The sequence below is a fragment of the Molossus molossus genome, unplaced genomic scaffold (assembly GCF_014108415.1).
Source record: "Molossus molossus isolate mMolMol1 unplaced genomic scaffold, mMolMol1.p scaffold_m16_p_4, whole genome shotgun sequence".
In the NCBI taxonomy this organism is placed as follows: Eukaryota; Metazoa; Chordata; class Mammalia; order Chiroptera; family Molossidae; genus Molossus; species Molossus molossus.
In genome coordinates this window covers 103284087-103296791 of record NW_023425377.1, presented here as the reverse complement: position 1 = coordinate 103296791, position 12705 = coordinate 103284087, and the positions used below count along the sequence as shown (strand labels likewise).

At 39.9% G+C, this 12705-nt stretch overlaps 1 protein-coding gene across 1 annotated transcript; it reads right to left on the bottom strand.

Moving 5' to 3' along the window:
• Positions 1-1425: 1425 nt before the first annotated feature.
• Positions 1426-9766, bottom strand: FGA (fibrinogen alpha chain). Its single transcript, XM_036241936.1, has 6 exons — positions 9713-9766; positions 7393-7512; positions 6734-6917; positions 4604-4749; positions 2995-4003; positions 1426-2135 (listed from the first exon to the last, which is right to left on the bottom strand). The coding sequence occupies exons 1-6, from the start codon at positions 9764-9766 to the stop codon at positions 1426-1428; spliced, it is 2223 nt and encodes a 740-aa protein (XP_036097829.1).
• Between the last annotated feature and the right edge of the window lie 2939 nt (positions 9767-12705).

Genomic DNA, 12705 nt, shown 5'->3' with positions numbered 1-12705 from the left:
AGTACATTGTTATAGAAACTATGCAATTGAGGGCAATGTATTAGGATCAGGTTGTCCCAATAACATATATACAGGGTGTCTGCATATTCTATTACATTTTGAAAATGATATGTATTTAATAAACATGGCTTTAAAATTATTCAAAGTTCTGTGTACATTTTTTTTTTTTTTTGGCACCTCCTATATTTTCTAGAATAAATGGCAAGTAGTTCTCACTAGAAGAAAATATGAGTTAAAAATTGGGAGCAGGCCCAGCTTCTGTGGCTCAGTGGTTGAGCATCGACCCATGCACCAAGAGGTCACAGGTTCAATTCCTGGTCAGGGCACATGCCCAGGTTGTGGGCCCGATCCCTAGTGGGGGCATGAAGGAGGCAGCCAATGGATGTTGTCTCTCCTCAGTTTCTATTTCTCTCTCTAAAAATCAATAAAAATGAATGAATGAATGAGTGAATGAATGAATGAATGAATAAATAAATAAATAAATAAATAAATAAATAAATAAATAAATAAATAAAAATTGGGAGCAGGAGCTGAGGCCACCAAAATTGAAGATGTAACTTAGACCAAAATAAAATATCGACCAATGTAAACATGTTGACTTTATGAATAGTATAGATCATATTTAGTGAGATGCTTTGAAACAAATGTTTAATAACAACTAATGTATCACAGACTATAGCTGATGATTGGTGGGGAAATAAAGTGAAATGAGTGCCGTGGAAATTATTTATCAATGTGTAAATGCCATCTGTTCTGGGAATACTTGTAACCATTTTTTAAAATTTAAATGCATTTTCCAGGTATTTTTTGAAAGAAATTTGTTGGACTCTGGGGGAGGAAAGTGTGTGTCATGATCTTCATTGAAGCCTTAAAGGAGAGATTTCTATTTCTATTAGGAAAGAATGGTTCTCCTGCCTTTCTGGATTTGCTTACTAACAGAAGAGATGAAACAACTTTGTAAATTCCTCTACAAAAGCCAACCATTGTTCAATCTAGTGCTTTGCAACTTAAAAGATTGGTTTAAAATCATGCAAATGGCATGGATGAAACAATTATTTTTACTTTACAGTAGCCCTATGACTTTGAATGGTGTGGGAAGAGGAGACTTTCTCCAAATGAGACCCGTGGGGCTTGCAGAGTAGCTTTTATGTGACTCCCTCTTTCTGATGTACTGAATGTCCCTCAGTGTATCCTTACAGAAATTTAAAAACTCACAGAGCTATTTTAAAGATTTAAAAAAATCACATAACTTTATTTTTTTGAAGCACTAATATGTCTCAGTTACATTTAGCTACAGTACAAAGAATAATGAAATAGCACCTGGGAATTTTTTAGGTTGTAGAGAATCTTGACTCCTTTATCTTCTTTATTTTTTTCTCCAGTTCACGAAACAAAACAGAACACTCTCGTTTCCACTCTTTCAACTTATTGGGACACCAGGGGTCTGATTTTCATGCGGACAGCCCTGAGGGAATAATCTGCTCCTCTGAAGGGGACCCAGACCACTCCATTCTCAATCTCATATGGACTGTTGTTCCTGGGGTCATAGAAGCCCCCAGAATAATAGATGCCATTGAGATTGGCCGCCTGGCAGTTGTTATACCACCAGCCTCCTCCGTAGACTTCTGCGCAGTTATCTTCCCACTGGTCTGCATCCCTGTCAAAGGTGCTGAACTGCATGCCAGCGTGAGAAGTGTACTCTGTGCCTTCCTCCACGGAACCCTGGACCAGAGCATCGCCTGCTGTGCCCTCGTAGGAGGAGACCTGCAGGGCATAGCCTTCTGCCTCTGAGACTACTCTCAAGTGATATTCTGCATAAGCCAGGTTCCCAGCCCAGTCCTCTAACTCCACGCGAAGGACAGAGCCCCTCAGGGTTAGCAAGTGGAGGTATTCATTGCCTAGCCAGAATTCTCCTTCCCCCTTGTCATTCAGGCTGCCGAAACCTCTCTTGTAGTCTTGCCACGTCCGGTTAAAATTCAGTGATCCATCCATTCTTTGCTGGATCAAAAGCCATCCTCCCAAACCGGTCTCTTGATCACAATAAACTGAAAAAATCTTACTGGATCCTGGTAGCTTGATATTGAAAAGGCCACTTTGGGCCCCTGAAGGATGTGTTTGGAGGACATCATCACAGTCTAAAAAAAAAATTAAGCTGGTTGGAGGAAGTTACTCTCATTTAACTTTACAAAGATAGGAATGGCCCAGATTAAATGAAGGTAGATACTAGCTTCCTTTCCCTTCCTTCCCATTCCTGCTTTCCTTCTTTCCCTCCTATCTTTCCTCCCTCCCTTCCTTCCTTCTTTTCCTATTTCCTCCCTCCCTTCCTTCCTTCCTTCCTCCCTTCCTTCCTTCATTCCTTTCTTTCTTCCTCCCTTCTTCCCTTCCTTCCTTCCTTCCTTCCTTCCTTCCTTCCCTTTATGGAGAAAATATGCACTTATACTGGAATGAATCATAAGCAAATGAGTGGCATTTATACCTAAAAATTACAAAGGGAATTTCCTCAATGGATTTGGAATTTTACTTGCATGTACTGATTAATAGCAAGTAACCAGCAAAGATATGTAAGCATCATTTAGTACTAGTGTAACTTGTTTAACCTGATCTCAATTTCAACTGAGAGCCACTCTAAAAAATATGATCAAATAAATTGGGTGACAATTCCAACCACGCACATTTTGAATGGTGAAAGGATTTGGTTAAACAAACTCAAAATCGAGTTTCAGAGGGATTCGTTCATTTAACATATATTTATTCAGTGGTGACCCTCTGCACTGGTAGGCATTTGGGAATACAGAGATGAACACGATAGACAAAGTCCCTGCCCCTGTGGAACTTACAGTCTAGCACGAAAAACACACGAAAAAGGTGTAATTGTAAGAAAGCACGAGAGAGGGCTAGGAAAGAGGAGCAAGGTGCTATGTGAGCACATTGCAAGAACAATTAACTTAGTCTAGAGGGTCAGGGAAGGCTTCCCCAAAGGAGAAGTGCGGATACCTCTGGCCGTGCGAGCTCTAGCTCGGCCTTTCTTGACGGTATGAGTTCCGCTGGCGTAGTGAGAGCTGGTTTCCCCTACATCTGTGAAAATGTCAGATGAGGCCACAGAGTGGCCCTTACTGTTAAACTCTTCGAGCATAGGTAACACATCTGGGGGTATTTTTCCAACTGTCTCAGTTTCGAAGAAAGTCATGTCCTCGGGGTGCTTACGAAAGTACTCTAGGCCATCAGAAAAACGGAAATCGCCTAAGCTACCCATCTCTCCACAGTTAGAACTGTCATCAGAATTGACCACTTCTTTCGTCACTTCTTTGTGGCCATCAGCACCTGTAACAGTCTTAATGATGGTTTTAGAGCACGAACGACTGGAGGTTAGGCCACCAGAAGTGACCTTCTCCTTACCAATCAGAAGCTCTTTGCCTCTGTCAGAAGTGATCAGTTTACTTGTGTGGTGGTACTCTTTATTTGACCCTGGACTTAAGCTTCCTGAATCCTCTGTAAATGTGCCCCAGTCTGGGTCGATAGGCCTGGTGTTTCCATGCCCTGTGCTTCCTGGCCTGAAAATTTCAGTCTCAGAACCTTCGGGGTTCCGAGTCCCAGCACCCCCAGTTCCTGAGCTCCCAGGTCTCCGGTTTCCAGTACTACCAGGTGCTGGTTTCCTGGGGTTTTCAGGTGCTGATCCTGCTCCTTGAGATGCAGAGTCTCCTCGGGAATTCTCATCTTTATCAGACCCCTCTAACACCATTTTCATCTGCTTCATTTCTATGAGTGTCTTCCACTCTGGGGTGGCTTTCTGCAGCTGAGTCTTGTAATCTCTGGGTAACATATCTACATCCGGGCTTATTTTCAACCGTGGTAAGTGTCGTCTGTATTTGGAGGGAAGTAAGTCTTTGGCAATGAGATGCTCAAGTTGTTTCTGCTGATCTTCATAGTCCTGTAGATCTATCGTACGTTTTACAGACCTACTGCATGAGCCTTGACAAGATCGGATCTTAATATCAATGTCCACCTAGAGAGAGGAGGAGATAAAGAAAAAATAGTAGCTATAAATAAATAAGAGGTGTCTATTGAGTTCTTAGTAGTTAATTTATTTCTTGGAAACTGTTTTTATTTCTTTGGCTTGGAGACCTACCAACCAAGACTTAATTTTTCCTATATGTGGTATCCTCAGGGGAAGAGATGCTGGGTATTGTAAGGCTAGCCAGGAGAAGCAATAGAAACTATTTGGATTTCTCTTAGAACAGATCAAGAGCAAGTTTCTATTCCCTCTGAAAGGAAACACTAATGAAGTGATCTTCAGTGCAGCTGAGGACTTGAAGGCTTGGCAGCATCAGGAATTCGAATAAGACAAGCAGATACTAAATATGTTATTTTGAAATTTACTATCTATGTGCCCTGGGAAATTTTACTTAATATTGTTGAGCCTTTCTTTTTTTTTTTTTTTTCCTCATCTGTATAGTAGGGGAATAATACCTACTTTGTAGGTACATAATGGATGTATAACACTTTGCTCTGCATATAGTAGGCATTCAGTGAATGATTATTGCCTTTCATTTCCCTGCTATTTAAAAATAAGGAAATCTGGTGACAGAGCCACATGCTTTCTTACCTCCAGGCGTTTCATATCTACCAGCTGGGCCTTGACATTTTTCTGCAGAAGTTGAATGCGCTGTACTTGTTCTATGACTTTGCGATTCAGGGTCTCAAGTCTGCTTCTCAGATCTTCGGACACTTGGCTGAATGTATTATCATGGTCTGAAATAGAAAATATGTATATTAAATCAACTGCTGAGTGATTTACTTGTAATAGCCAGCAAAAGAAGAACATTTACTTAGACATATTTCAGACATTTGACTTTTGGACAATGTTATGACCTGTAGTCATCTAATGGATGTCAATTAAGGTGCCTTACCAGCAGTTAGTAATCCAAATAATTACAGAAGAAAAATCTCTTTAGCATTTTAAAGGTGTACTTAGGAGATAAAATAATTGATTTGCTCACATTCTAATTATTTTCTCATGTCCTTACTCATGGGACTTGACCATGTTCCTGAATTTTTTTTTCACATAATTTCCTATTTTTATTTCTTTTTATGTGTGTGTTTATCAATTGTTCATTTTTAGAGCAGCTTTAGGTTTCCAAAAAAATTGAGAAAGTACAGAGATTTCCCTTCTACCCTTTGTTCCCAAACATGCATAGTTTCTCTCACTATCAATATTACTCATCTGAAAGGTCCTTTTTTTTTTTAATCCTCACTTGAGGACATTTTTTTTCCATTTTTGTTCAGATAGAGTGGGAGGGGGAGAGAGGAAGAGAGAGAGAGAGAGAGAAACATCGCCGTGAAAGGGACACATTGAATGGCTGCCACCCACATGACCAACCAAGGCCAGGGACAAACTGCTACCGAGGTACATGCCCTTAGTGGGAACCGAACCCAGGTCTCTCTGGACCACAGGCTGACGCTCTAACCGCTGAGTCAAACCGGCCAGGGCTCTTTTTTTGCCTTTTTTTTTTTTTTTAACCAAGTATGAATCTACATCATAATCACCCAAAGCCCATAGTGTACCTTAGGGTTCATTCTTGGTCTTGTACATTCTATGGATTTGGACTAATGTATGAGGATGATGTACAGGTTTTTGAGGACCTATTGATATATCCTCTCAGCCATGTCCAGTCAACTAATGAGCCTACCACAGGCATTCTTCACTTCTGTTATATTGGTTTTTATGTCTAACATTTCTTTTTAGTTCTTTCTTAGAATTTCCATCTCTCTGCTTACATTGCCCATGATCTTGCATGGGCATACTGCCTACTTTATTCATTAGAATCTTTGTCATGTTCGTCATTTTTTATTAAATTCCCAGTCTGGTCATTTCACCATCTCTGCCGTGTCTGGTTCTGATGCTTGTTTTGCCTCTTTAGTGTGTGCTTCCTTCTGCCTTCTCATATGCCTTGTCATTTATTTTATTGAAAACTAGACATGGTGTACTGGGAAATTGGGTTTTATTACTGAGGGTTTCTTTCTACTTGTAGATTTCAAATTGTTCCTAAGCTTTTAATTTTTTTATTTTAGGTTAACAAGCTCACTTACTTCCAGTTACTGCTGCATGGTTGACTTTAAATCAGTCAAGTGTCTCCTGAAAATATAGAGTGAAGCAAGGCTTCAGGAACTGGGGCCTCACTAAACTTGCTGCCCATATCAGAGCAAACCCAGTGTTTCTTGGCTCTAATGAGACCTAGTCCTTGCCCTGTGAGAAAGCTATAACATGGATATATATATATATATTTAAAATGTTAAAAACCTGCATAATCAGCTTAGTGGAGCCTATGGGTTGAACTCCCAACTCCATCACATGACAGCTTTGTGTACTTAGGCAAGTCCCTTAACCTCTCAATTTCCTCCTCTGCAAGATGGAAACATATATACTCAAAAGTCTGGGCCCATTTTAAGTTCAGTGTATACCCTTGAAAAGAAAACACTTAAATTTTAGGCTTCAATCCAAAATTCTGATTACACTGTGATCTTAAACAACTCTAAGCTGACATTTTTACATTATAACAATAACAAAATTGCAAGCTCCTCCTTAAAAATTCAGCTATATCTTAAGGGTATGTGCTTCTACACGAAGTATTCAGTAGCAAAAGCTCAGCTGTTATCAGGAGACACCCTATTCAGAGTTTTTGATGTTGTTGTGTTGTGTGCTGTAAGGTCAAAGCACTAAACATGTGATACTTACTGTTACTGTTGGCAAAATCCCCTCTCACAAGTTCTATGATGTCTGTGGTCAATGAACTAGAGTCCTTATTGTTCTTCTGATAATCAAATACTGAATTTTTGAGCTTATTTATTCTGTTTGTAAAATCTTGATGGACTTCATTAATCAACCCTTTCATCCTGCAGCCAGAAGGGCATTTTTGGTTCTGAAAGTGAAGAGAGAAAAAATTATACTAAGGGGCTATCTCCTGGGGTTAGTGCCATGTTGGAGGTTTCCATGCAGCCCCTACTGCTCTCCTCCCCATCGCTTCAGACCATCTATTGATTTCAAAGCAGTTTAAGAGGACTAGGCAGATCACAGAGAAATTCTGCAATGAGGGCCCCCTCAAGCATAAATTAGGCCCCATGAAATCCTGAGGTCATAAAATTCAGATTCCTAGTATCTATCTGAATATAAAACTAAAATCTAATCTCTTAATCCCACCCATGACCAATGTATAGGAAGTAATTTAAATAGTACTCTCAGGACTAGGTTCCGTTTCATTCGTCCTTTTTCATTTGATATGTAAGGAACTATTAGATTATTTCCCTTGGAAATGTTTTCTGTGACCTAATGGGTCAGCCTGTGTACATTTCTAACACCACAAGGAAGGATTCTCCCGTTTCATGCCCACGGCTCACCCAGTCGTCATCAGAGCAGAAGGGCCAGTCTGACTCTCTGCAGGAAGAATGCTGTTTTTCCACAATTCTGGGGCCACGCACAGCTCCTCCTTCAGTTATAAATGCACCTTCCTCAGCCGTCTTTTCAGCCTTTAAGGATTCATTTATGCACACAAAAGAAGGGAACAGTAGCAGATAAGGAAAAGACATTGGCATGTCTGTCAAACCCAAAGGAAGGGGGCTTTCCCAGAGATTAAGGGCACCAGCTCAGGGCCTCTACAAGCTTCAGGTTTCTTATCTTTCAAATGAAAATCTTCATAACTATTATATGAAGTTGTGAGCGTCAAAGGAGATAAGATGTCCACATTTCTTAACTGAGTTCGACACTAAAGCACTTCATCAATGGTAACCCTTTTAAAGGCTCTATTATAAAAGAAAAATTATTTGAATCAACAAAATTGCTTAAATCTTTCATTAATGTCTGGAGATATATAACTGGAAAATTTAAAGGGTTCTTTCTCCTCTAATTCTTGTTCCAGTAGGAAAAAGCCTACAGTATTTTGGCTTAATGTCTGTCTTTCCTTTAAATTTCTACTATGACTTTATGGATCCATAATTTGAGCAAATGTATACCAAGGACACAAATGTGACCAGTTCAGACTCAGAAATGCTTTTTAGGTTGCTCATTCATGTAATAGATTCTTTGTGTTTGGAATGAGGAAAAGTAGAGTGAAAGCAAAAATAATGGTTCATGACTGACAACTTTTTGGAACAACTTATAATTAGAAACACAGATTTTAAAATTCTCTGTTGTGATCTATGAGGTGAAATAAGATATAAAAATGGTCTTCTAAAAAGACTTTATATCTTAACAAATCAATGCAGGTTTTAGGTTTTAGCTATTTTAACTATGTACCACCAATTCACAAGGACTTTTCTATGACTATTTAAATCTCAGATAGTTTATTTTTATAATTAGTTAACATTTGTCATCTCATTAAAAAAAATCCGAATACTACTACTACTAATTCAAGCAATCAAGATAATTTATTTAAATACAATCTTTTTGTCTAAGAAATAAAGTTATAAATTCAAACATACTTCAGAATAAAATAGCACAACAATAAAAACAGGCAAAAATTAATTTATATCAATAACAGGGGGAATAACTGAAAGTTCTGCATTATCCAAAATATCATCTTAGCAAATCCTGTTAGTTTCATTTCCCATGAAAATGTTTACTTATTATTTTACTATAAGGAAGAAAATTAAGTTAGACACCCTCTTTAGTTTTTTTCTGCTCTGGTATTAAGGTTTATGAGTGATAAAGGGAAGGAAATAAATTGGAATAATTCACAGTGTGGATGTAACTGAGTGTTTTAAACATATTTATCATGTTTTGATAAGATCTAAGTGTTTCAAAGCCTTGTTGAATAAAATTTCTCTTATTTTCTACAGGTTTCTAAAGTCAAACTTTAAAAGTTATTGCAATATTTAGTCATTATCTTAAAAGAATATAAGGGCTTCCAAATAGCATATTGCCTTATTAATGACCTCTCTTGACATTGCTTTGTAATACATTTGCAAAGATTACTAATTTGTTTTGTATTTGTCTTAACAGAAACACACACACACACACACAAAACACCTCTCAGAAAAACTATATTAAATCTGCTTATTTGGACAAATAGCAAGAAAATAATGATTCGATTTTAAAAGCTTATGCGAATGCTTTGTCCTGTTAACTAGCACTAACTATCTCAAGGCTTTATAGCAACAAAGATGGCAAAGATATCTTCCCTTTAAAAAAAAAAAAAAAAAAAGGTTGCCCCTGGCCAGTTTGGCTCAGCGGTTAGAGCATCAGCCTGCAGTCTAGAGAGACCCGGGTTCAGTTCCCGCTAAGGGCACGTACCTTGGTTGCAGTTTGTCCCCAGCCCTGGTTGGGTTGTGCAGGTGGCAGCCACTCGATGTGTCCCTTTCACATCGATGTTTCTCTCTCTCTCTGTTCCTCTCTCTCCCTCCCACCCTATCTGTACAAAGAATGGAAAAATGTCCTCGGGTGAGGATAAAAAAAAAAAAAAAATGGTTGTAAGTCTGAGTTACCGATGTTCATTAAAGTTTCCACTGAGAATGTATTTACGTTGTTCCCCTAAGTCTCCCTCTTAGGGTCACACTACCCTGTACTCTTGAGGTGTTCAGCCCATCTGGGAACTTGCCTCCATGGCCTAGAATTTGAGAGCTAAGTGTGTGAGGACATACACAACGCTGACTCAGACATGCAAGCTCTTTGTGAAATAAACATCAGCGAGAAAGCCGGAAGAGAAAATGAAAGAAACCATACCCAAACTGTGCCCGTCACGCTCAGGACCAGGCAGAAGATCCTCATGGAATACATGTTTTCTGAGGCGGGGCTGGGCTGGCTCAGGAGGAGCCTTCCAGCTAGGAGAAAGGAAGATTGCCTTCACTCCCAGTTCCCATCTCATTTAAACCCTCAGGGGATGCGATTAATCATTATCTTTGTCCTGTTTAGACGGTCAACATGCACTCCACATTCCTTGCTCCTTCTCCAAGGTTGGTATCCCAGAAGTTCTTGCTCAATCCCTCATGATTATTTGCTTCCAATAAGCTGTTGCAAAGGGAGCAACAGTTAGGGGCAGGTCCCATATTCCAGGAACACAGTGACTTTGGAAATCCAAAGGGGAACATAGGAGGACATACCAGACCTGAGTATTGAAGGAATATGGAGCGTGCCTGAGGCAGGCGAGCTGCAGCCCACTGGGAGGCAGAGCTTTGGCAAATAATGCTTCACTTTATGTAGGAATTGTGGTTGGATGATTTGGCCTTTTAAAAATGACTGAAGGCCTTCTAAAGCTTTCCTTGAACAGATCATTTTCCTCTACTCAAAATGGTTAAGACGGCAACCCCTGACTCCAAGCTTCCTAGGTCCTATGTTCACAACCCCAGCTACTGTATTTCTCAGTTCTGAGCTACTGGACACATTACTTTGCCTCTTTATTACTTCATTTTAAAAGTGGAGGTAATCATAATCTACCACACATGTTTTTATAAAGAATAAATGAATTAATCCTTGTAAAGCCCTCAGAGCAGAGATTGCCGCATGCTAAGTACAGTACTCGATAAGTTTTAACAATCATTGGAGAACATACAGCGGATGAAAAACACCATTTTCCCCCTGTCTCTATGCCTTTGGACATGCTAACTTACTTTCCCTGTTCTTCATCTCCATCCCAAGGTTTTCCTTGCCTGAGAATTGCCTGATTTAGCAAATAAAAAACCAGAATGCCCATTTAAATTTGAATTTCAGATAAACAACAAACACATTTTAGTGTAAGTAGGTCCCATGCAATAATAGGGACATATTTATACTAAAAACATGTTTTTGTTGATCTGAAGTGCACATTTCACTGGACATCCTATAATAGGTCGAGCAATCTTACCTTGCCTCCAATTCTGCTTCCTGTGTAAAGCCAGTCCTGATTATAGTAATAGCTAATATTTATTGAGTGTTCACTAGGTGCTGGGCAGAGAGTAATCTGGTGGACTTCAGGTGATTTTGTTGGACATAATCTGATTGCAAGGAAGTTAGCAAAACATTCTGACTGACTGCTACTGATAGCATTATGATAATCTGGTTATCATGGAACAGAAAAGGAATAGAGGGAAGACTAGATAACGCAGGCATGCTATTTATACAGTTTTGTCAGAAAGCTACAGTTTAACACTCTCCAGGTCTGTTCCTCACTGCTGATCGATGGGGGAAGAAACTAGACAAAGGCAGTCTAGATGCATGCCCAGTAAGGTCTAGGTGACGTGGGTAACTGCTTACCTGTCAGTCACACCTGGAAACAAGTCAGTGGCCAGAATAGGAGTGGCCACTACAAGGGTATGAAATCTGAAATGCATAATCTCCTGAACAAAGGAAGATCCCTCTCTTGCCTCTTGGCACTCAGCCTCCCTGCTCTCTGGGGACTCTTGTTGCAGGGGGCTTGCTCCCCTGCATTTGCCCACATGGCTCGGGGCCATGTGGGACCCACACAATAGGCTGATGAATTGAATCTAACCTGATGCTCTGCTGGACCCAATTTCATCTTAGAACAGAAACTTTTGGCACTGGCCCTACTTCTAGCTCTGCTGGACCCTCAGCTACATGTCTTCTAGGACTGGGTTAAGGGAACTGAGTCTTTACACCCAAGGAATATAACTCCATGCAAATAAAGTCTTACCACATCTCATTTTCCCATGGGGGCTTCTGAAAATGCTTATTTCAATAGCACCCCAAGAAACCCACTCCCACTAGTGATGGGAAAATTTGGCCCACTGATCACTCCAGTAACACACCACTCTGGTGCCATGTCAGGGCATATCCAAGGTACCACCTGAGGGCATCATCCTGCTGTTCCATGGTTCCCTCAAGTATCAGCACATCTCACTCCATACTTCACTCAGGCTCTGCTCGCACGGCAGCTCCTCAGAGAGGCCTTCCTTGACCACTCTTTCCTAAGAACAGCCACCCTCAGGTGCTATTGCATCAGCCTGGTACTTTGTCACTGCTGGACAATAGATATTAGGGAAGTTATTCATTTATTTCATGTCTCTCCCACAATAAGCTGAATGAAACCACAGCACACTCTCTAGTCCAATGCCAGGCAAGCATGTACTAAGAAGTATAACAATATTTATTTTGCAGGGTTGTTGCGAGGTATTGCATGTGGGATATACACACCACAAGCCCCAGGAATGGTAGCTTTTACTGTTCTTAGAATATCCCAATGCTGCAAAATAGAAAGTTTTCATGGTAACTCTCCAGGCCCAGAATTCCCTAACCAGGCACTCCTGGTGGGGCATTCTCTTGGCTGGCACTGCCCTGAGCCCCAGCCTGGTCTCTCCATCCCCTGAATGAGCCATGTTATCAGGTATGGAAAAATAGGTTTTGTTTAGACAGAAAGTCATGCAGATGAATAGGCAACAAATAATACCAGGAGTATCATTTTAAAATGTGACAATAAGGACATTTTTACAAATAGAAAAATAGAAAAAATAATTTGAGCAATTTCCAATTTCTTAAACCACAATCTCTGTATTTCTTCAGAGGACTATATCTTATTTTCCTTTGTTCTAATGAAAAAGACGCTTCATTTATTTATCCTTTTGAAATTAACATGATGTCCCACAAATTGTAAACGTTTAGGTACAGGATTCCCACGTTTGTTGAGCCATCACATCTGACAGGACTGGAATCCTTTTCATTTGTATGGTGTATAATGTGTGTGAAAAGAATAGAACTTCTATAGCTGTCAATGTGTTTCCGTTTTC